The sequence below is a fragment of the Mytilus galloprovincialis genome, chromosome 8 (genome assembly GCF_965363235.1).
Source record: "Mytilus galloprovincialis chromosome 8, xbMytGall1.hap1.1, whole genome shotgun sequence".
Classification (NCBI taxonomy): Eukaryota; Metazoa; Mollusca; class Bivalvia; order Mytilida; family Mytilidae; genus Mytilus; species Mytilus galloprovincialis.
In genome coordinates this window covers 75,950,939-75,974,624 of record NC_134845.1, presented here as the reverse complement: position 1 = coordinate 75,974,624, position 23,686 = coordinate 75,950,939, and the positions used below count along the sequence as shown (strand labels likewise).

General features: G+C 32.4%; 1 protein-coding gene across 2 annotated transcripts; it reads right to left on the bottom strand.

Moving 5' to 3' along the window:
- Positions 1-6,738: 6,738 nt before the first annotated feature.
- On the bottom strand, positions 6,739-22,882 carry LOC143043526 (protein sax-3-like). Of its 2 annotated transcripts, XM_076215802.1 has the most exons (9): positions 22,819-22,882; positions 21,475-21,501; positions 15,098-15,403; positions 12,777-13,076; positions 11,928-12,227; positions 11,080-11,379; positions 9,541-9,843; positions 8,466-8,756; positions 6,739-6,872 (listed from the first exon to the last, which is right to left on the bottom strand). In XM_076215802.1, the coding sequence occupies exons 1-9, from the start codon at positions 22,865-22,867 to the stop codon at positions 6,862-6,864; spliced, it is 1,887 nt and encodes a 628-aa protein (XP_076071917.1). In that variant the 5' UTR covers positions 22,868-22,882; the 3' UTR covers positions 6,739-6,861. The 2 variants fall into 2 exon arrangements, with proteins under 2 accessions (XP_076071917.1, XP_076071918.1); XM_076215803.1 differs by lacking the exon at positions 11,080-11,379.
- Positions 22,883-23,686: the final 804 nt, after the last annotated feature.

Here is a 23,686-nt window from a genome sequence, read left to right as displayed (position 1 = left end):
AAAACTGCTAAATTTCCGTACAATTAACAATTTAGTGACAGCAACCCAACAATGGGTTGTTAGATTCATCTGAAAATTTGCTCTTAAGGCTTTAGTGTTTGAGATATAAGCCACACACTGCATTTTACCCCAATGTTCTAGTTTTACCCATGGCGGCCATGTTTTTTTTACAAAATAGAAAAATAAAACACACACTTTATTCTAGATATTTTAAGGATCATTCTGTTTAAGTTTTATTGGAATTTGTTCAGTAGTTTCAGAGGAGATGTTTCAAATATTTAACCCCGTACAGACGACGACGGACGCCAAGTGATGGAAAAATTCACAGTTCCTTTGAAACGGTGAGCTAAAAAAAAAACTACGTCCGTTCTATCAGAAATAAACTGAAAATAAAAAAAACTTGTACCATTGAGAATTCTAACGAGGCCACTTTCCATAAATTTAGATATTTTTAAGGATCATAACTCTTTAAAAAAAGTCCATTGTCCATCATTATAGAACTTATCCGAGATATTGTTGATGTTAAACTAGTTTATAAGTTTTATTTAAAATCTGGCAAGAATTGTACCTGTGGGAGCGCTAATGGGGCTATTTTCTATAAATTTATTATTTTCAAGGGTTATAACTGTTTTTATAAAAGTCAATTGGCCTGCAATATATAACTTGTTTGAGATATTGCTTATACCTAAAGTATTATTTCGTAAAAATCTGATAGGATTTGTACATGTGCGAGCGCTGCAAGGACCGGACAGACAAACACACGACAGCCAGATGAACACATAAGGACGGATGGCAATCGAAATGTTAAACAGACCATGTTTAAATTAAAAAAAATTAAGTTCTAATTTAGAATTTTTTGTTTATAAAATTACTATTTTTGATATAACTAAAATAAAAAAAATGAAATCTCTTTTTGGGATCTTAAATTAGCGGTTTTGATAAGAAAATAACACTCTGTAAAGATTAGACCAATGGGACAGTTTAAGTTTGGTACAGTGTATCCAATTTCCTTATCTATGGAAAATGCATTGCCTTGTATCATTTCTTTTGTTGACTAGTATACTTACTATTGCGCAGAGTCAGATTATGTACCCATAATGGCTGTTACTATTTACCTCCCATGTAAATCGACATGTATCGAAACCTTTATGCAAACACTTATTTGTCACTATGTTGATTAAACTGTGTTAAAATGGAAATTGAAGAAGAACTACAGAACCTTTCTTTCTATTATAATATATAATAATCTAACTTATGCAAAAAATTTGAAATAAATGCGGAATGTGTCCATTGGACACAGATGATGCTCCCGCTTGTATATCATAAAAGTTATAAACGGACATAACTGGAGAACGGTAAAAGTGACACTTACCAATTGTGTACTAACTTTTATGGTGATAAGTATTGTATAAAAGTTTCATGACATTTGGTTGAGGCAAACTAAAGAAATAAATACAAAGCAAGAAATTCAGCAACTTTTCCCCTCTATAAAGAGGCATGGCATAGAACAGTAAAAGTGACACCACCAAAATTCAAACTTGATCTGTATTTGGTGGTTTTAAGCATTGTGTATAATTTTAATAGCATTTGGTAAAGACAAACTAAAGTTAAAGAACAGAAACGGATAATTCAGCAATATTTCCATTTGTAAAGGGGCATAACTCTTGGACGGTTTAAGTGACACCACCAAAATTCGAACTTAGTATGTGTTTTATGGTAATAAGCAATGTGATTAAGTTTCATTACATTTGGTTGAGGCATGGTGACCTATAGTTGTTAATGTCTGTGTCATTTTGGTTTCTTGTGGACAGTTGTCTCATTGGCAATCATACCACATCTTCTTTTTTATAAAGATAGAGAACAGAAACCAACTTTTGGACATACTGACAGACGGACAAGGATAAACCTTAATACCCCCTCCGCCACGGCGGGGTCATAAACATGTGTAAATATAACAATTGATTATATTTTTAGGCAAAATTCAATAAATGGTCATTGCACATGGTTGTCATGAAGGTTTTAAAATCAAAACAGTATATGATAGTTAGGACCATAAAAGATGCGATTATTCTGCCGTATACCAATAATAATTCTGTTAGGTTTTTAAAAAAAAATAATAGACAAGCTGTCCTTTTCCACCATATACAATAGAAACATTGACAAATTCTTGCACAATTTAATGTAAATCATTGGTATATATTTCCTCAGATAGAACATATAGAATGTGTATGCCCCCACCGTAGCAAAGGGGGCATTACGTTGTACCTTTGTCTGTAAGTACGTCCGTTCCAGAGTTATACCCTTATACAAATGGAAAAAAATCCTGATTTTTTTGTTTCCGTTCTCTAACTTAAGTTTGACACAACCAAATATTTTGAAATTTATACACAATGCTTATTTCCATAGAATACAAAAGAGTTAGAATGTTATTAGTGTAACTTGTACTGTCAATAAGTTATGCCTCTTTAAAAATGGAAAAGGTGCTGAATTTTCCATTTCCGTTCTCTCTTTTTCACCTGTCAGTCTTACTCTGACCTCATTTTCTTAGAACATTGATAATGTTAAGTTATTATGATACTTGTATTATAATCTTTACATAACACGTACAGAGTTGTAAAAGTAATTCAATGATAAATAAAACCAACCAGACATTTCAGGGTGAGCCTTCTTGTTTAGCAGATCTTAGCCTAGGGTTAAAGTTTTTAAAGAATCAATCTGTTTCAAAAACCAACAATGATTTGCATTAAATTGTTACTGTAACTTCTTTATAACCATTTTGAAAGAGAAAGTATCCTGAGCTAATTTTTTTTAAATGTTCATTAAGATTTGTTTTATAGATAATCATGTTATGCTCATTGTTGAAGGCTATACGGTGACCTGTGGTTGCTTATTTCTATGTCTTTGCTCTCTGGTGGAGAGTTAATTGTCGCATTGACAATTAAAACACATCTTCTTATTCTTATACATAGACTTACCAGTAATTAAGTTTTGGATTCAACATTATTCTTTTTCATTGACAGCATCAGTCTAAGGCACGACAACGGGTTTTCCATTTTTTTTTAAACTTATGACAAATCTTACATATAAGATTGAAAGGAGGGCTACATATGCTGCCCGCAACTTTAGAAGTTGTGTTATGCTTAAATTCTTAAAATACTTAGTTCACAAGTAAACACAATGAGATACCACATTTTTTTCAACAGATTTTATAATTTTGAAAAAAAAAAAAAAAAAAAAATCGAAAAAAAGGGGAGTGCACCATACCCAGAGTGATGATTTTTCATTTTGTACAAGTATATCTTCATTTATCATATATTCTCGTTTAAAATTACCAAATTTGTGTCAGAAATGTACGTATAAATAGAAAGTTTTAGCTTTTTAAGTTCAAAATGTTTCAGTATTCATCTGTTTGGTAATCTAAAGTTTGGTGAAAATTGACAATTTTCGATTAAAATTATTTTTTTAAAGAAAAAAAAAACACGACTTTCTTTTTATTTTATTAATAAATAAAATGTGTTCTTTCAAAATTTGTCAATGAAATGTCATAATATTGTTGGTCTTGGGAGATAAACAGATTTAAAATTTAGGTGTTTTTGAAACTTTACATTTTCGAATTTTAACACATTTTTAACGTTTTTGTATAGTTTGGGGTTTCGTTTGTCAATACTGTAAATATTCATATTGTTTGAATTGATTAACTTTATTTCTATGGGACTTTAAATTCCCTTATTTTATATTTTCAAAAGGGTCTTCTTCACATATTCAGGCAAAATATTGGTTTGATGGTTACCATGGCAACGGGCATAAAACAGGGAATGTAAAGACAGAATTTAAATCATCTACCAAAGTTCTTATGATATAGGGCAAAAACAATTACTTCTGTGAGATGTCATCAATTACCTTCTGACAGCAAGATTTGTAGAGGACAGCAAATGATCATCAACAGTTGTGACGTTTATATACAAAATGGTGAATCTATACAATTTATAAAGCAAATACTTCAAATAATATGCTATACTCATCAATATCAATAATAGTCGGATTATTAAAATATCATGTTTTTGAGTAAAACATGTCTGTGTTAGTTTGAGGTGTAGTGAAGAGTGTCGTCAGGTAAAAAACATTACCAAACAAAAGGACACTCGTTAGATATCTAAAATATCGAAAGAGTTTTTACAATCCAGAACATAATGAGTTTCCTTACTTTTATATGATGTACCACAAAGGTTAATAACAAGTTCCTTATATTTAAGGGCACGGGAATATAAGCACTCACAAACAGCTGAGATGAATCCATATTTGACATTTTGTTTTCAAAGTTTAAGTAAGCAATACATTGAAGCTGTTTAGAGAAGGCGTTAATCTGAGAAGTAGTGATGTTTGTTTTTACTCTCTGTGAATTATACTGCCTTTAATGAAGGATAATTTACAATTTCTTTCTCAAGAACCTCGGTTCTGTAATCACGTCATAACAATACCACATTGTCATCTGATTTGTCGGCCGGTACAACGCTATTGTGTTCACCCTTGTATATATATTTTTCCAAATTTGTACTTTATCGAGAAAGTTTTCTTTACGTATCTACTACCAACTGCAAGATTGTTTTTGTCAATATGTAATCACGATCAGATACTTTTCTAATCTTTGTCAAATTTGACTGTCCCTTTGGTATCTTTCGTCCCTCTTTTACTAACATCTACCACAACGTATTCGTTGGTGTCTCTATCAGATACATTTGTATTTTTGTTTGAATATTTTGTCATTTGTGTTGCATATTTGTTATGTATGTTTATACAGTTTTGGCTACTGGATCCAAATGATTGTCACAATAACTTATTTTGTTTTTCAACTTTGTCAATATAAAAGAACTATGAACATCTGTCATACTTCACAACGACACAAACACAAATATGCTTTGTTGAATTAAACTATAGTTGTACATATTTAATGCTATTCAATTATATGAAAATATATTTTTATTTCATGTTTTGACAATGTCACAGATGCCTCTACGGAACATTAACCTTTTTGGAAGCAATGTCACTTTGTTGCAATCATTATAGGGATTATATCATGTATATTTGCACTGTTTTTAATATTTTCCCTGAAACTTTATTGAATTAAAGTTTTACAAGGGAGGAACACACTTTTGTCTCTTTTTTATATTTTGTTTTCAAAATCATTTCTACTAATATAAAATATCAATGTTACTCATCACTAAACAATATTTAAGCATAACAATATAACCATCAAACTAAAAATCATCTGCGCTAGCCCAGGCTTACGATCTAGTCCCCTCCTCGTCACCGATGGCGGATTTAGAAAGAATTTCAGAGACACAAGGTAATGATCTCTATCGGTCGCAGTTGTAACTGGCTGTATCTAATCAAAAAGCACCTTAAATCTACTCGTATTTTGTCCATCTGATGAGTTAAGCCTATTTCAACTTATTTTTATAGTTCGTTCTTATGTTGTACTGTTAAACCACTGCCCCAGGTTAGTGGGAGGGTTGGGATCCCGCTAACATGTTTAACCCCGCCACATTATTTATGTATGTGCCTGTCCCAAGTCAGGAGCCTGTAATTCAGTGGTTGTCGTTTGTTTATGTGTTACATATTTGTTTTTCGTTCATTCTTTTATATAAAAAAGACTGTTGGTTTTCTCGTTTGAATTGTAATTTACATTGCCATATCGGGGCCTTTTATAGCTGACTATGCGGTATGGACTTTGCTCATTGTTGAAGGCCGTGTGTTGACCTATAGTTGTTAATGTCTGTGTCATTTTGGTCTCTTGTTGACAGTTGTCTCATTTGCAATCAAATAACATCTTCTTTTTATAATTAAAGATAATCATGTTCAAATGTAGAAAATGTAAAATCTCAACGTGCTGATTGCGCAACATGTCTTTACCCTTAAAACATCAAACGATGTTTAGTGACAATTTTAAAGTCCTAAATTTTAATTTTGTGTCAACAGATAAGGCATATATCTGTGTCTACCGTCTTTTAATCTATATAACTCTGACGGAACTTTGTCTCAATTCGGTCAATTCTTTATTAACAGATATAAATTATTGTTTTAAAGTGCTAATGTTTCCCTCCAAAAAAGATTCGTTGATTGAAAATGCGCATACGCATAATCTAAACATGAACCGTAATGATATGTTAAAACGTTCTTTACAGTAGTTGTCGTTTGTTTATGTAATATATACGTGTTTCTCGTTTCTCGTTTTGTTTATATAGATTAGACCGTTGGTTTTCCCGTTTGAATGGTTTTACACTAGTAATTTTGGGGCCCTTTATAGCTTGTTGTTCGGTGTGAGCCAAGGCTCCGTGTTGAAGGCCGTACTTTAACCTATAATGGTTTACTTTTTAAATAGAGTTGTCTCATTGGCACTCACGCCACATCTTCCTATATCTATTTACGTCGCGACAAACAAAGTAAACAGAAACACTTGAAAAAAATCGTATTCTAATCATACTAATTTGTTGTGATTCGTGGTAATCACATCTTTTTTAATTGTTTTATGGACATGTTTGTACATCCGTTCGTTTTTGGTTATTATCTGAAAAAATTCAAACAACAAAAGTACCAATCTCCTAGGAAAATTCAAATCGGAAAGTCCCTTATTAAATTGCCAAATAAAAAACCCAAACATATCAAACGAATGGAAAACAACATTTGATCCTGCATAAAACTCTCCTTTTCATCTTTGCCAACAAAAAAATCAAATCATAATAATGCATACTTTTTTAATATCTTAATATCTAACTATAAAATGAAAATATACAGCACATTCCATCATGGGTTGCTTATGTGTGATCGATTTATTTCTGAATGATCGTTTATGGACGTTCACTCCTATGGAAGAACTGTAAAAAAACAAAAGCCAATACTTAAATGGTTATTGCGCAAAACAATGTAATTTGTGTTTGATAACTAATGCATGGGTTTAAGATTTCAAATACAACTGTTTTTCAATTTGTGTATAGGTGTTTGCAAACCTGGTTATATCATAAAGATATTTACTTGTTTCCTGACTTTTTTTTGGAAAATAAGGGTTGGATACTTTCATTTTATGATGATAAGCTGTTATGCACATGTCAACATATAATTTGTATTTATTTCATAGAGTGCCAATAACATGCGATCATTTCAATACAAAGATTAAAGGACGACATCAGGAGATCAATTTTGGGTAAAAAACTTATTTCAAATAGTTTGGGGAGGGAAGGTAATTAATGATCGCTGCAAGTTTTTTTTATATCTGTTATTGATTTTCTATTCCGGCCTTACATATGTTTAGACCAAAATGAAAACCACCAAATCGTACTGGAAAGCAAATTTTTGGTCGAAAGTATTGGAGAATTTAATCATAGTATTTACGTCGTTCAAACATTTTATCCAAAGGGAATTTCAAATGATATAAAACCCATATACAAGTCATAAAATTAAGATAGGAAACGGGGAATGTGTCAAAGCGACAACAACCCGACCATAGAGCAGACAACAGCAGACAACAGCCGAAGGCCACCAATGAGTCTTCAATGTAGTGAGACTATAGACAGAAACTGTTTTGGTCCACCTGACATGGTGGCATTATAGAAACAAACTTTAAAAACTATCTTTGAATACTTTTTGTTATTTAATTTAAAATGCAAATTGAAATGGAAATTAGAATAAAAATGTTAAAGTTATATAGAATTTTTAAAAGAAAAATATGACAGTGGCCAACGGTAAACAACCAAAGTATCACATTCACTTCACTCATTTGGAATTGTATTTTCCTCTTATCTACAGTTGGTACAAATGCACTGCCCTGTCATCACCATACATTTAAATGGACCACTATGTAGTTGAAAGCTATTTTCATATGAAACAATGAACTGTTATATAATTATTTCAGCAAAGAAACAAAAACAATCAAAACCATTAACCCATTATTTATCTATGCCAATAGTGGGCACATGAAAAAATTCAGAATTCAGACTAACTATAGTCTTTATTATATTTTAATTTAACATTGCCTTTTTTATGCATACATAAAACTTTTTTCCAATACTTTTTAAAAGTGATATCCAAATATCCAAGTCAATATACAGAGACAGATCAAACATACATTGTTGGGAGAAAACAGGACTCATGATACAAAAAGTATACTCTTATAGCATATGGCCTTATTGGTCAATTAATCTTTCCCAAATTAAATTTAGAAGGGGGGGGGGGCAGTGAAAATTATATGTGAATTCAGTTTTTATTCTACATTGGTCTTCTGATGTCGTCCCTAAGTAACACATGACAACAATACAATAGGTAAGTACTATTTGTATGTAAATTCCGTAATTTGGCATGTTATTTTTAAACATTCTTCTATATTTTTCTTAGTTTTTCTTCCCATAATATTGTAATTTTAACGTTATTCATTTATTTTCATAATCTGTTAAACTATATGACGTAGAACTTGCCTACAAGGTCAATTGCTTGACTTCCACTAGTTCCTATTTCATTTGTTGCAAAGCATCTATACTCTCCAGCCGTCCCCATATTGACATAGTCGATTGTAAGTGAAGGGTTTTCAACAGTGACACCACGGATAGAAATCATCCCTGAAAGTATCGTTGCTGTTGTGTCATTGTTCTTTTTCTCCCAGAAGACGTTATTATGTTGTGGATTAGAACGAATTGTACACATTAATTGAACGGAATTGCCATCATGCGCTGTATAGTTCAGCTTATCAACTGTAACTGTAGGGATACCTACAATGACATGTAAGTTGCTAAATTTGGTTTCTTTGGTCCATGAAACATGACCGGAACTTTTTTTGATATTGCGAGGAAAAGTTAATATCTGTGAATATCGTTATTCTACACACGTTATGACATTTCTGATACAAAGGTAAGATTTGAATCTCTCCTACAATAGTGGGAAACTTGAATTGATTTAAATATATATTTAAACGATCTTGTCCTTGTTTCACTTGTGTAAATTCTATAAAAACTCTTCGGAGACACAAAAGCTATAATGTGTGATGTTCATGTATAGTGGTAAATATTTATTAATGTAAGTTTACTTTTATATTTCAACTACACGCACACTTATTATATGTTTTGACTGGTCGATGTCATTGTTCAAATGTGAAATATATATCATTTTTATATGTTATACTGTGATGTTGGACATTTATCAAAGAGTTTATGTAAGATAAACGCAAACATTTCCACTCGCATAAATGTGATATTCAAAGGGGGTCATAAGCAAGGACAACACAAGGTAGAAAATATACCTTTGTCAACCAGCTGCTTGTAATTAACAATTGCTAAAAAAAGGCATAAAAAATATAGTGTGTATAGTGATCGGGCTGCGATAGCTAATTAATAATCACTCAACAGAAAAAAACAGAATGCTAGTTATTTACTTAAAGCATATACTGCGCCTATGTGGATCTTTAATTCCAATTACACAAATGAGTTGTTGTTGATGAATGATCGGGTGTGATCATCTATGTAATATTACCGATGATAAGTTATATTTACAGTTTACCTGCAATTAGATTGATGTTGACAGTTTCATTACTTCGTCCAATGCCTAAAGCATTTTTCGCAATACAAGTGTATATCCCAATATCTTCTCTCGTAACATATTCGATTGTGAGGGATGGATGGTCAACAGTTACACCAAGTACACCTGGAAGCCCATTAGAAATTGAAGTAATAGTACCATTTGTTGATTTCTGCCAGTAGACGTGAGTCAACTTTGGAGATGCTATGACATGACAACTGAGTGTAATTCTTCTGCCATATTCAACGGTCTCATTGAATGGATCGACTGCTACAATAGGTTTGCCTTTTCAAAAAAGAAATAAATGATTTTGCAATGTCTTGTTCTATATTGAAATGAATAGCACGCAAAATATAATCGGCATAAACAAATGAATACAAATAATCAAATCAACTAATCACGGTGCTCTTATTACTAGCGCAGAATAATCACATTAAATTATGACTATAAGACAAAACATACAATACTTTACATGATCTGAATGATTGAGTTGATTAAAGCATTAAATAACAATACATTATAAAGGGGTAAAATAATGAAATAAAAATTTACAAAACTGGTGAATAATACACAGCAATATGGATTTCGCTTGAACATATAAAAATATCACACAATAAAAGCAACATAAAAAAGCTCTTAAGTTAATTGTTCAATAAGAGTGCATCTCCTCTGTTTTTTGATAGATGTTTCAAAAGTTTATGAATTATATAAATGATGTCGTTGCTTAAAAGCTAAATTAATTTGTTATCCTCAAAAACTTTATCTGTGACATATATTTTACACAACGGTGGACCTACGGACGCCCGTAAAAGGAATGCTTTCGTCTTAACCATATTTACCACAAAAAAATCCATGGTCGATTAGTTTCAATGAAAGTATCAACCATTTATCAAAATAATTATGATGGAAAACGTACCACTGGAATATCATATTAAATAGCTTAATATATTAGATGCGTTGTGCAATGCCAACAATAGTTTTTTTGTGTTGTGCCGTTTCGAGAACATTGTTGTAACACCAATACAAGCAGTAAATAGTATTTAGTAATAGTAAAATAATTGTTTAAAAGCGTAAAAGGATAAAAATAATATTTGTATGAGATAAATAATTATTAGAAAACTTTACCTACTTGATCTATGAAACGTTTTATGTGGTAAATGGATGAGGAAAGATTTGAAACATTCTACTGAATGCAAGTCATGTTTTTTCATTATATATATTTCATTGTGTACGTAAAGGCACTAACTTTGAATAGACAAACGGAATTAGGTGAAGGATACACAAACAAGGTTGGGATCCTTTTTAGTTATAATAATTGAAAGTTTGTTGCAGTGAAAATCATGAAATACAATCTAGAAATATTACATTATTTTTTTCTTACAAAAAATATGACCTATAAAGAGATAATTTTGTTGATTGATGGTTCTTACTGCCGTATATGACTTTGTAGTTCGTTGTATTTCATAATAAAGAATGATATATTGAGAACCAACAAAATAAAAGTGATATCATAGCTTTTACTTCCAGTTACTGTCAATTCAGTGGTGTTGCTAAATCCTGTACCAAGTTCGTTAACAGCAAAACAAGTGAATATTCCAGAATCGGATATATCGGTAGATTTAAAAGTCAGTGATGGTGCTGCTGTAGAACTTCCATTCGTTCCCAAAGCATTTGCGTTTATCGTTGTCATAGCTCCATTAATATTCTTTTCCCAGTAGACTAAAATGGTTTCTGGATTTGACGAAACGATACATTCCAGTGTAATTTCAGATCCTGCGACTGAGACGTATGAGGACGATCCAACTGTCACAGTTGGTTGATCTAGAATAATATGATTAAGATAATAAACCTGTATATCATACGCCAACCGCCAATTGAATTAAAAATGCATTTCATTCTTTCTAAATGTCATGCTTTATTGGATAGATTTATTGAAATAAAAGTGTTCCTTAAAGTTTGCTATTGTTTTTTTTATACATAATATCACAAAAACATAAGAAAGAAACCAACATTGCTCATGCTTCATGTTGTTATCAAAAGAGCTTTAAGGACACAAATGATCCTACTGGTATACGACGTCATTATAACAGAAATCAGTGTTTTCAAATGAGGATAGTTGATTATGTAATCATACAAAAGAAACCAAACGGAAACGGAGTTTCTCGCTACATTAAAGACTTATTGGTGGACTTCGGTTGTTGTCTGCTCTATGGTCGAGTTGTCACTTTGACACATTCCCCATTTCCATTCTCAATTTTACTTACTGTTTTTATAGATTTCTATTCGAGAAAAACTATCGAATCACTTAAATTAAGGAAGTTGATCTTCATCCTCGGTTAATTATTTCTTATTTTTTTTAATATTCTTACCACCAGTAACTGTCAAATGTATTTGTGGACCATTTCCAGTTCCTGCAACATTTCTACCAAAGCAATTATAATATCCTTCATCACGTAGAGTTGCAAAGTTTATTATCAATGACGGATTGTTCAGTGTTACACCTGATGTCCCAGATTCACCTGAATAGACAATGCTCTTTTTATTTTCAACCAGTCGTTCCCAGTATACATTTGTTAAATGAGGTTCAGCAGATATTTCACAGTGTAAAATCACACTGTAACCGTATCGGATACTGTATGATGTTTGATTAGCAGTAACAGTAGGAATGCCTATAAAGATAAAATGAAACGGGCGATGTTAATGGAAACAAAAAACTGGATATTTGGAATATGAAAATGTCAAGTTGTATAGAGGGTTTTCTACCCCGGCCAAACATACATTTCCTTAACCGTTTCTGGTACAACTTAAAAAAATCAGTTGATTGTTGATTATCTGAAGTCAGCATTTAATTTTGTTTTGATTCAAGTACCAATGAAAGTCTTATACCAACAAACCACACGAAGGATACACCAAAAAATGAAATAGGTATCTTTGATAAATTCCAGAATACAATAAATATGGGACGAAACACTGTATACTACCTTTCGATTATACACTATTGAGAAATAACATGGAGATAAATTCTTATAGCTTGTCTCTTGTCGACTCTTTTAAAAAAAATAACCGTATTGAGATGCAAAGAATTTATTTTAATGTAGGTTAAAAAGTAAGAAAGAATGCCCGCTTACTTGTAACCAGCTGCTGTTTATAATTCATAAATAAACGGACTTAAAATGTGTTTGTAAATGTTTAGTTATACAAAATGAAATGTAATCTACCTCCGTATACGACTAAAGTAATTTCTTCACTTTGTCCTGTTCCTGCATTGTTAGTCGCAATACAAACATAAGTACCAGAATCAGGTGAAGTTGCAATATCTAAAATTAAAGACGGGTGTGTTTGATTTATTCCTCGGAGTCCCACGGACCCAGAACTTATAACTGTTACGATATCACTCAAATTTCTCTTCCAGTGCACATCAATTATTGGCGGATATGCATCAATGGAACAGGCGAGTATAACTGTTTGCCCATATAGTACTGTGTAATTTCTTACGTCTGTAATTACGCTAGGAACACCTAAAACGATACATCATCTTGCATTTTTTAAACACAGACATATAAGAGGCGTGGGGATAGTCCTGCGTTGCGTTCAATATCAATATCGTAACTGCTACGTAGCGGTACCTATATTGAGCATATAGCTAGTCTAGCCGCTAAATAGATCTAGATAGCCCAAAAAGTTCATGCTATCTAGGAAATAAAACAAATGAGTCTGGAAGGTTATTTCTAGTGACGTCATTTGGGTTTTAGCTACGTATCATATCCTACAATATAGATACAAATCTAAGATATAGCGTTATACTAGCTGCTACGATATTGAACGCAACATAGATCAATGAGACATCAACCCATGACAAAGGAGAGAACAATAGAACGAACAGTTCCATTTAAAAAAAACTGGAGTCTACAACAGGTACATACATTAAACATAACAAGACATCTAATGCACAAAATGTATAAGGAATTGTAATAATTTATTAGCCTTTAGTCGATACCCGTACTGTTGAACTGTTAGTCCACCATAGTATCTTTCGCTATGTATTCGGTGTTTCTGTATTGACATGAATTGAGGCAAGCTAACCTTTGCAATTCTTTGTTGGTTTATTAATAAATAATGTAGAAACACAGGTTTAAACTCTTAGACAAAGGCGACCGACGAAGAACTTTTAATTTCCCTTCTTTCTAGAAAAGATTAAACTTTTTTTTTCTTCATACATGTTTATACATCCTTCTGGTTACAGATGTTTTGAAAAGTGTTATTTTCAAGTGAGTATGAGTCGTATGTGGATTTAACGGCTTTTATACCGCATCATAATCCTAGTACATCTTATATGAGTTTTAACAAAATCTGGGAAGATTTCACTGTTGTGAACGTTTAGTTCTGGAGGCTGTTAAACAAAGGTCCAACTGAAAAAAACTTGTTATAGCAAATATGTTATGTCTATCCTAGATTGTTGTCTACATTTACAGTTCTTCTATTATAAGTTGTAAAGGAAAATTAATTCACAGGTGACAAGTGTGTTGTTTCTTAATGACTATGACTTTGATACCTCAAAATACAAATAAGATAGCAAAGTTTGATAACTTGAACATATGGCTTATTTGAGATGGGAAGTATACAATCATAACTTTAGGACGCATAAAACTAAACAACATTAAGAATTTTGCCTACGATCTTATGGTGATATTATTAAATGTGTGTACATGAGTATATAGAATAAGGAGTGCCAATGAACTATCAAAGTTCAAACATGTATGTATATAATCGACGTACATCTTGCAGATACTGATAGTTTTTGACGTTTTTCACACAAACCGGTGGATATGTGCTCTTTTGGTCCCGAAAAGTATCCCTTTATAAACCCTATGAACACATGATACTCTATAAGCACAACTATAATAGTATTCTCAGTTTAAAACAAAAGAAAATAATAGAAAAAAAGAAAAAAAGAATAATAACGAGATGATGAAAAAAAAAGAGAATATCATACACTAAAAATATAACACCAAATAAGAAAACACAACAACATAGACATGAAAGAAAAAAGACAAAAATCCAAGAAGATGAAATAATATGAAATCTTCACTTATGCGGTGTTGTGATTTTTGAAACTCCTGTATGTATTTGGAATAATATATTATAAAGACAGCGCATCAATATTACACATCGTGTTGTTTTATTGTATATAAAAACTACCAATGTCCTCTTTCCAATAATTATACACGACTTGAAAGAAATATGTTAACGCATATGTTACATGTAGGTCCACACATATTTGATGAATGTAGTCTCCGGGTGCAAGCTTTTCTCACTGCATTGAACAAATGTTAAAGACCCATTGGTGGCCATCGGCTATTTTCTGCTCTTTAATCGGGTTGTTTTCTCTTTGACATATTTCCCATTTGAATTCTCCATTCTATCTATATATATTGCCACTTCGACTGCTCTCCTTATATATTCATGCAATTGTTTTCATCTTCCGAGGTCTCTACTTATTCATTATGTATTTTCATTTTCATATGAATAACTATATTACCCCCTTTTACTGTGACAACAGCCGTGTCACTACGTCCTTTTCCTATTTCATTAATTGCGAAGCATGCATAAAGTCCTGCGTCAGATTCTGTTGCATAAGTAATGGTCAATGACGGTTCGTCTACAGTCATTCCCATAGTTCCAGGTAGTCCTGCATTTAACTCCACCAATTCATGCAATTTAAGATTGCTTTTTATCCAAAACACTTGAGTCGCCTGTGGTTCAGCGTCTACTGTACAGTTTATTGTAAAATTGTCGCCATATGATACCAGGTGGTTAATTTGGTCAATACTCACCACAGGAACCCCTGCTTAAAATCAATGTGAGGACTTTAATAAATACGTGTAACAGTTTAAAGGGAAAAAGTAGTTAATTCGTATGTTGTAAAGATATGTTTTATATATTTTTACTAACGGAGACAAAAACACTGACTGTGATGGAAACTGAACAAGATCTGACGAGTACTTTCAAGCAAGTTAACTAAACAAACTAAGTAATCAAGACTCCAACGGTTGACCAATGTCATTTAATTTGCATTAAACTAGTTCAATATGATCCGAAAAGAAGACCCTTATTATAAAATGCATATCACGCACCTCTTTGTCCTAGTTCTAGTGCTTTACAAATTATTTCGTTTCTTAAAATTGTATATATATCTTTACGATAAACATGGAACACAACTAAATTTTTTTATAACTGTTCAATACAGTAAAGGGGAGGAGCAATTAGAAACACAGCCCCAAAAAACACAGAACATGGCTTGCTCTTCCAACAATTTTTTTTTATCGAAAGGCCAAATGAAATAGAACACTGCCCGAGAAATATGTTTTTTGGCATCAACCATATTTTCTGCAATAGAATTTACGGTTAGTTTGCTATTACTGTAAAAGGCATACCCACGTCCACTTGTATTTTTGTCCATCTGATGAGTTAAGCCTTTTTCAACTGATTGTTATAGTTCGTTCTTATGTTGTACTGTTATACCACTGTCCCAGGTTAGGGGGAGTGTTGGGATCCCGCTAACATGTTTAACCCCGCCACATTATTTATGTATGTGCCTGTCCCAAGTCAGGAGCCTGTAATTCAGTGGTTGTCGTTTGTTTATGTGTTACATATTTGTTGTTCGTCATTTTTTAGCTCACCTAGCCCAAAGGGCCAAGTGAGCTTTTCTCATCACTTGGCGTCCGTCGTCGTCCGTCGTCGTCCGTCGTCCGTCGTCTGTCGTCCGTCGTCGTTACTTTTACAAAAATCTTCTCCTATGAAACTGCTGGGCCAAATTTAACCAAACATGGCCAAAATCATTATTAAGGTATCTAGTTTAAAAAGTGTGTCCAGTGACCGGTAACCCGGCCAACCAACCAAGATGGCCGCCATGGTTAAAAATAGAACATAGGGACAAAATGCTGATAACTCAAAAACCCAAGCATTTAAAGCAAATCTGACATTGTAAAATTGATAATAAGGTCAAGATCTATCTGCCCTGAAATTTTCAGATGAATCGGGCAACCCGTTGTTAGGTTGCTGCCCCTGAATTGGTAATTTTAAGGAAATTTTGCTCTTTTTGGTTATTATCTTGAATATTATTATAGATAGAAATAAACTGTAAACATCAAAAATGTTCAGCAAAGTAAGATTTACAAATAAGTCAACAGGACCAAAATGGTCAGTTGACCCCTTTAGGAGTTATTGCCCTTTATAGTCAATTTTTAACCATTTTTCGTAAATCTTAGTTATCTTTTACAAAAATTTTCCCCTATGAAACTACTGGGCCAAATTAATCCAAACTTGTCCACAATCATCATTCGGGTATCTAATTTAAAAATGTGTCGGGTGACCCGGCCAACCAACCAAGATGGCTGCCATGGCTAAACATAGAACATAGGGGTAAAATGCGGTCAAGTCAAGATCTATCTGCTCTAAAATTTTCAGATGAATTGAACATCTGGTTGTTAGGTTGCTGCCCTCCCAATTGATAATTTTTAAAGAAATTTTGCCATTTTTTGGTATCTTGAATACTATTATAGATAGAGATAAACTGTAAACAGCAATAATGTTGAGCAAAATAAGATCTACAAATACGTCAACATGATCAAAATGGTAAGTTGACCCCTTAAGGGAGTTATTGCCTTTATAGTCAATTTTTAACAATTTTTATTAATTTGGTTAATTTTTGTAAATTTTTACAAAATCATTTCCTCAGTTACTAATGGGCGAAGTTCATTATAGATAGAGATAATTGTAAGTAGCAAGAACGTTCAGTAAAGTACGAACTTCAAACACATCACCATCTTCAAAGCACTATTTTGTCATGAATCCATCTGTATCCTTTGTTTAATATGCACATAGGCCAAGGTGAGCGACACAGGCTCTTAAGAGCCTCTAGTTTACATAAATAAGGCCGTTAGTTTTCTCGTTTGAATTGTTTTACATTGTCTTATCGGAGCATATTATAGCTGGCTATGCGGTATGGGCTTTGTTCATTGTTGAAGGCCGTACGGTGACCTATAGTTGTTAATGTCTGTGTCATTTTGGTCTTTTGTTGATAGTTGTCTCATTGGCAATCATACCACATCTTCTTTCTTTATATATATAAGGAAATCATTGTTTGTGTCCTCTTTGTATAGGAAACAGAGAGTTTTGGTGGCAATATACACAAAGAAGACATTATTTGAGATGGGAAGTATACGTTCATTATAAACAACATTAAGAAATGCAGATAGTTACACTCTTACGATGAAGATTATTAAATGTGTGTGTTCGTGTATATATGTAACAAGGAGACGTGGCATGAAAGCCAATGAAACAACTAACCATCAAAGTTCAAAAATGTATGTACATACATATAATGGACGTACATCATGTAGAAATGGATTGTTTTTGACGTCGGCACAGACACACCCGTGGATATGTCAAGTTTTAGTCTAAAAAATATATATTTTATAGATGTTATTGTCTTTCAGTGACTACGTATAGTCTGTTTACCTTATATATCAAACCTTTTCAAAATTTTGTTAACAGTTTACAATTTGTCCAAGGTCAGATGGATAATTTAGCGCTGGCTGTCATGTTCATGCCGTGACATTCGTATTGTCCTCATTATAAGTTTATTTAGGTAATTATTAATTTTCCTCTCGAAAACGACAAATGTGTCCCCTACTAGTGAATAAATAATTGCTAGTGCTTTACAAATAATTTCCTTTCTTAAAATTGTATAATAAATATGTAGGCCTGAATGACTCTAAAGTGCGATTGGGACGCTAAAGTACGATGGTCACCCTTAAGTGCGATGGTATCCGCGAAAGTATAGACGTAAGAAACATAGTTGGATTATGAAGTTAACAGTCGTTTATAATACAAACTAAAAATGAACAAGAATAATTAAAAATATATTTGTTAAACCAATGCAAATGTCCATGACTGAAATAATTTAAATCTAACCGTGCTATGTCGGCTGCAGCAAATGTGTGGTTTTTAGGGTGGAGTTTTTCTAAAGGAGTAGGTCCGGTAAGGGCCGATTTTGGCCTCAAATTTCAGGTTCATCGAACGAAAGTTTTTTGACACTTTTTAAACACTTAAGTGTCTATTTCAATTGATTCGATTAGTTTATGTGAAAGATTTTAACTGATTTAGTCATTAAAAACGCTCTGATTTAAGCTTAAATATGAAAAATCTATCAAATATGCCAAAAAACGTCACTTTTCAGATGGTTTTTGTCAAAAATGAATGTGGCCGCATCAGTGTTCATCCTCAACCTTTATATATGTTTTGTATTATCTTTTAATACAACTTACATTTCAATATTATGAATGAACACGAATGCTTCCACTTTCATTTTAGACGGAAACCGTCTAAAAATTGACCAAAATGCTGAAATTTTGAAGATTTCAGTAATTTAGCATGACTTAATGATGCTAGAACGCGATATTTGTGCATTGTATCGTCAAAAACAGCTCATATTTATGTAGCAGAAGCATTTTACTTTCCAAAATATAGGTTAAAGATTACATTTTCACAATTTTTTTTAAAACTGCTATATTTTGGGGCCAAAAAGGGGTCTTAGTAAACCTACTCCTTTATAAACAATCACATAACCTAACGGTAAATCATAAAACCTATTACATTATATGTTTTATACCTTAGCATAATAGCTCTTGCAACAGACTTGTTTTTAACATCCATGTACTCTGATGTTTTAAGCCCCCGAACCTTACCATATTGTTTCAATCGCACTTTAGCGTAGCCAAATTCATCGTACTTTAGCAAACAAGCAACCATCGCACTTTAGCGTGAGACACCATCGTACTTTAACGTAGAGCATCGCACTTTAGCGTGATCATCGCACTTTAGAGTCCTACATATATATTAACGATAAACATAGAATACAACAAAAGTCATTAATATCATAGTTCAATATAGAAAAGGGGAGGAGCAGTTACAAACACAAAACCCGGTTTGCTCTTCCTATAAATACGACGAATCATGCATGGCATTTTTATCAGAAGACCAATTAAGATAGACCATTGCCCGAGAAATATGTTTTCTGACTCCAATAATATTTTCTGCAGTAGAATTTACGATTAGTTTCATATTACTGTAAAAAGCATATATAAGGAAATCATTGTTTGTGTCCTCTTTGTATAGGAAACAGAGAGTTTTGGTGGCAATATACACAAAGAAGACATTATTTTTAAATTAACTGAAAGTATTTTAGGCATTGGGACATATTTCGAGCGAATAAACATAACATAAGACTGAACTATACAATGATTGTTAGTTCTTTTTTTCATCAACTGTGTGTGGCTTTCCATGAATGCTTTTATGGTATTTATACTGATAACTTGAAATGTCTTATCTTGATCGATTGACGAGAGTTAATTTTGAACATCGTTTTCTGCTTTTGCTGTAATTTACTAAATAATTTTCACGTATTAAAAATATCCCCAATAAGTGATTGATTGGGACAAACATGTTGTTCACACCATCTTAAAATATAAAACAAAAGATTGTAAAGAGTAAAGGCTGATGATATCTCAATTGCTTGTGTTTCATTATTGCTGTCATTATTATTCGATCTTTTATAGGCTTTATATCATTTTCTCGTAAAAGCAAGAAAAATACTTTTAAAAAGGGATCCTTATATTACAATGGTTTCTGAGCCTATATCCCAGTCTTGATATGAAACTAGAGGCTCTTAAGAGCCGGTGTCCCTCACCTTGGTCTATGTGCAAATTAAACAAATGACACAGATGGATTCATTACAAAATTGTGTTTTGGTGATGGTAATTCGTTTGTAGATCTTACTTTACTGAACATTCTTGCTACTTACAATTTTCTCTATCTGTAATGAACTTGGCCCTTTAGTTACAGAGGAAAATATTTTGTAATAACGTGTAATAAATTGACTATAAAGGGCAATAACTCCTTATGGGATCAACTGACCATTTTGACTTATTTGAAGATCTTACTTTGTTGAACATTATTCCTGTTCACAGTTTATCTCTATCTATAATAGTATTCAAGATAATAACCAAAAACAGCAAAATTTCCTTCAAAATTACCAATTGGGATGAACAACCCAACAACCAGTTGTGCAATTCAACTGAAAATTTCAGGGCGGATAGATATTGACTTGATAAACAATTTAACCCCTTGTAAGATTTGCTCTAAATGCTTTGGATTCAGAGTTATAAGCCAAAATCTACATTTGTCCCCTATGTTTTATTTTTAGGAATGGCGGCCATCTTGGTTGGTTGGATGGGTCACCGCACACATTTTTAAAACTAGATACCCTTATAATGGTTGTGGCTAAGTTTGGTTAAATTTGGCCCAGTAGTTTCAGAGGAGAAGATTTTTGTAAAAGTTAACGACGAAGTACGCAGGACGACGACGGACGCAGGACGACGACGGCCGCCGGACGACGACGGCCGCCGGACGCAAAGTGATGAGAAAAGCTCACTGGGACCTTTGGGCCAGGTGAGCTACAAATTGACTGTCAAACATGGCATAGTCAAACAAAACATTTGATAAACAATCCTGATATTTACATACACCAACTTTAGTATCAATGATTGGCAAATTGCGACATAAGCAACGGAAGCGTATTTCACATTATTTCTCTTTATTTTTGTATGTTAATAGGATATCGCTCTTTTTAATCGATTGAATATCAATAAAATACTGCAGCCTGTTAGATTTGTTTTATCGCATCATTGACTACTAGGCTGATGATATCGTCGACATTCCCCATCAATTATAACGTCCTAGTGATAGTAAATGAAATTAACACTTTTTATATTTAATGAATTCAGTAATCAGTTGGAAGAAGGTATTTGATAGGTAGGTACTTTATTAAAATGTAATCTTACTTTAAGTACTCACCTGCAAAACACAAGGGTATATAAAGATCTGTGAATGATAACATATATAAATCAAAATAAAGAGTGTACATTGGTGAGCTCACAGCATGACCAATGCTACGCTATATTGAAGATTATCGTTTTTTTACTAATGTTCCTTTGATCTCTCTGACTGATAATTATCTTTCTCATCGGAGTCGACTGATAAAAAGAAATTATCGGTAGAGACTAAGGGGGCACGTGCTGTTTTTCAATTAAATTAACAAAGTCGTCATCGGTAAAATAGCGATAAACAAATTATCATTGGTCTTCTCAACTCGATTGCTATTTCGACTTGAGATAACCAACGATAATCTTGAATAAAACAATTTTCCATTTTACCAATAAGCCGCAGTATGACTCATGATAAAAAGCAAGAAAATAATACAAAATGATCATTATGGCCGAAAGTAAAATCAACGTAAAGATAAACAGCAATTACAAACCACTGAATATCAAGACTAGGTAACACTAAAAAATCAGAGTGTTCGTTAAAGAAGCTGTTCCTGAGGTATATCCGGTACTTTGATGTGGATAAAGACAGTAATATTCTCCTATTATTTTATTTATGATAATGCTTATGAAAACAAAATGTTTTCCCTCAGTTTTAGTTTGTTACCCTGATTTAGTTTTTTGTCCATGGATTTATGAGTTTGAACATCGGTATACTACTGTTGCCTTTATTTACATCCGTATATTCAGGACGGGAATATGTTTTTTTTTACTTTCACTTAAATAGTTAGCATCCATAAAAATTGAAATGATGTATTTAGCCTTAAATTAAGCTAAGTTATCAACCAGATATCGTTTCCATTTTGTAGATGTTAGTCTAGATATGATTAACTACATATAAACTTTCATACGTTTAAACTTAATTGGTATAGATGCAGATAAAATCAAGTTTTACAAAGGCCAATTCACCTTAAAATACAATACAGTGATCTCCATTTCAATGTCTCATATTGCAATAAATTACATTTTACTTAACATTTTGATATACATGTACAAATTTCATAAAAGAAAAATTGATCAAAATTGAGAAAAAATCTTTGGCCTCTACTCTTATTGAAGTCCTACGTATACGTCTTATGTGAAATATACCGTCACTATAAGTATTACTACTTTTCGTACGCTTCTGAATGTTACATACCAAAAATGTTTAAAAAATGTTGGCTTTCTTAGTGACAGAATGATAGAACGTGGACGTGATTTATCTAAAATATTTGTCACTGTCCAATCAAAATTATCGTTTCAAAGTATTTGAAATATAAGCATGCTGTATGTATCCCTATATGAAAAGCAATATATATTAGATATAAAGATTTACCTGCAATTACAAAATTGATAAAGGTGACTTTTACTGTCGTCGACATCATTGATAAAATCGACACGTCTGTAAAATTAAATAAATACCTTGTATATATTTTCACATATACTAAAGCAAATTTTATGATCTGCACTTCGACTATTAAGAAAATGAAAATACACGTTTTATAGTTTTATCTGTTAAGTACAGCTCTTTGTAAGAACCAGGCAGAGTGCGATACACGAAGGTTTCAAATTTTTCCTATAATTGGCCTAGTAGAAGCAATAAATGAATATTGCTCAAAAAATAATTTTGAGTGGGAAAATATGAGTGGTTGCCATGGTAATGGACACTCTATTTTTTGGTTGTTAATCGTGGTAAAATCTTTCAAAAATCAGCTATTAATCACCACAATTCAGAGCTTGAGTATGAATAGAATCATGCATTTTTCATTAATTTTCATATGTAACATTGATAGAACTTGGTTTAAGCTTCATTTTAATGAAGATTGCATGTCAACCAAATTTGTAAATTTTTTGAAAAATTTTGCGAAAAAAATGCATATTTTCAACTTTTCTGAAATTGGGATATTTGCTGAAATATCAAATTTTCTGTGGCGTTTTTCAGAAAAGTGCAAACGTGTACAGAATAGTTAGCACTGTAGTTATGAAGTTCGGATACTTCTTTACCAAATTAAGTAGTGAAATGCGTGGGATTTTTTTCAAGTTTTATCACCATAGCAACCGATTTTTTCCTTGGACACGGAGTTTTTATTTGCAGAATATTGCAGTTTAAGAGCTTAAATGTCCTGAATTGTTTAATAACTGATAAGAAAAATACATAAAAGCTAACGCAAACTTTAAATTACAATCGTCAAGTGTTAGTGACT

Bases quoted from the DNA above. Each gene is read 5' to 3' on its own strand.
- LOC143043526 (XM_076215802.1), bottom strand. From the start codon at position 22,867: ATGATGTCGACGACAGTAAAAGTCACCTTTATCAATTTTGTAATTGCA. The intron at 12,228-12,776 runs GTAGATTACATT...TTATCTTTATAG, and splicing joins TACTTTAGTCGTATACGGAG to GCATTCCTACTGTTACTGCT. The intron at 8,757-9,540 runs GTAAACTGTAAA...ATGTCATTGTAG, and splicing joins CAACATCAATCTAATTGCAG to GTATCCCTACAGTTACAGTT.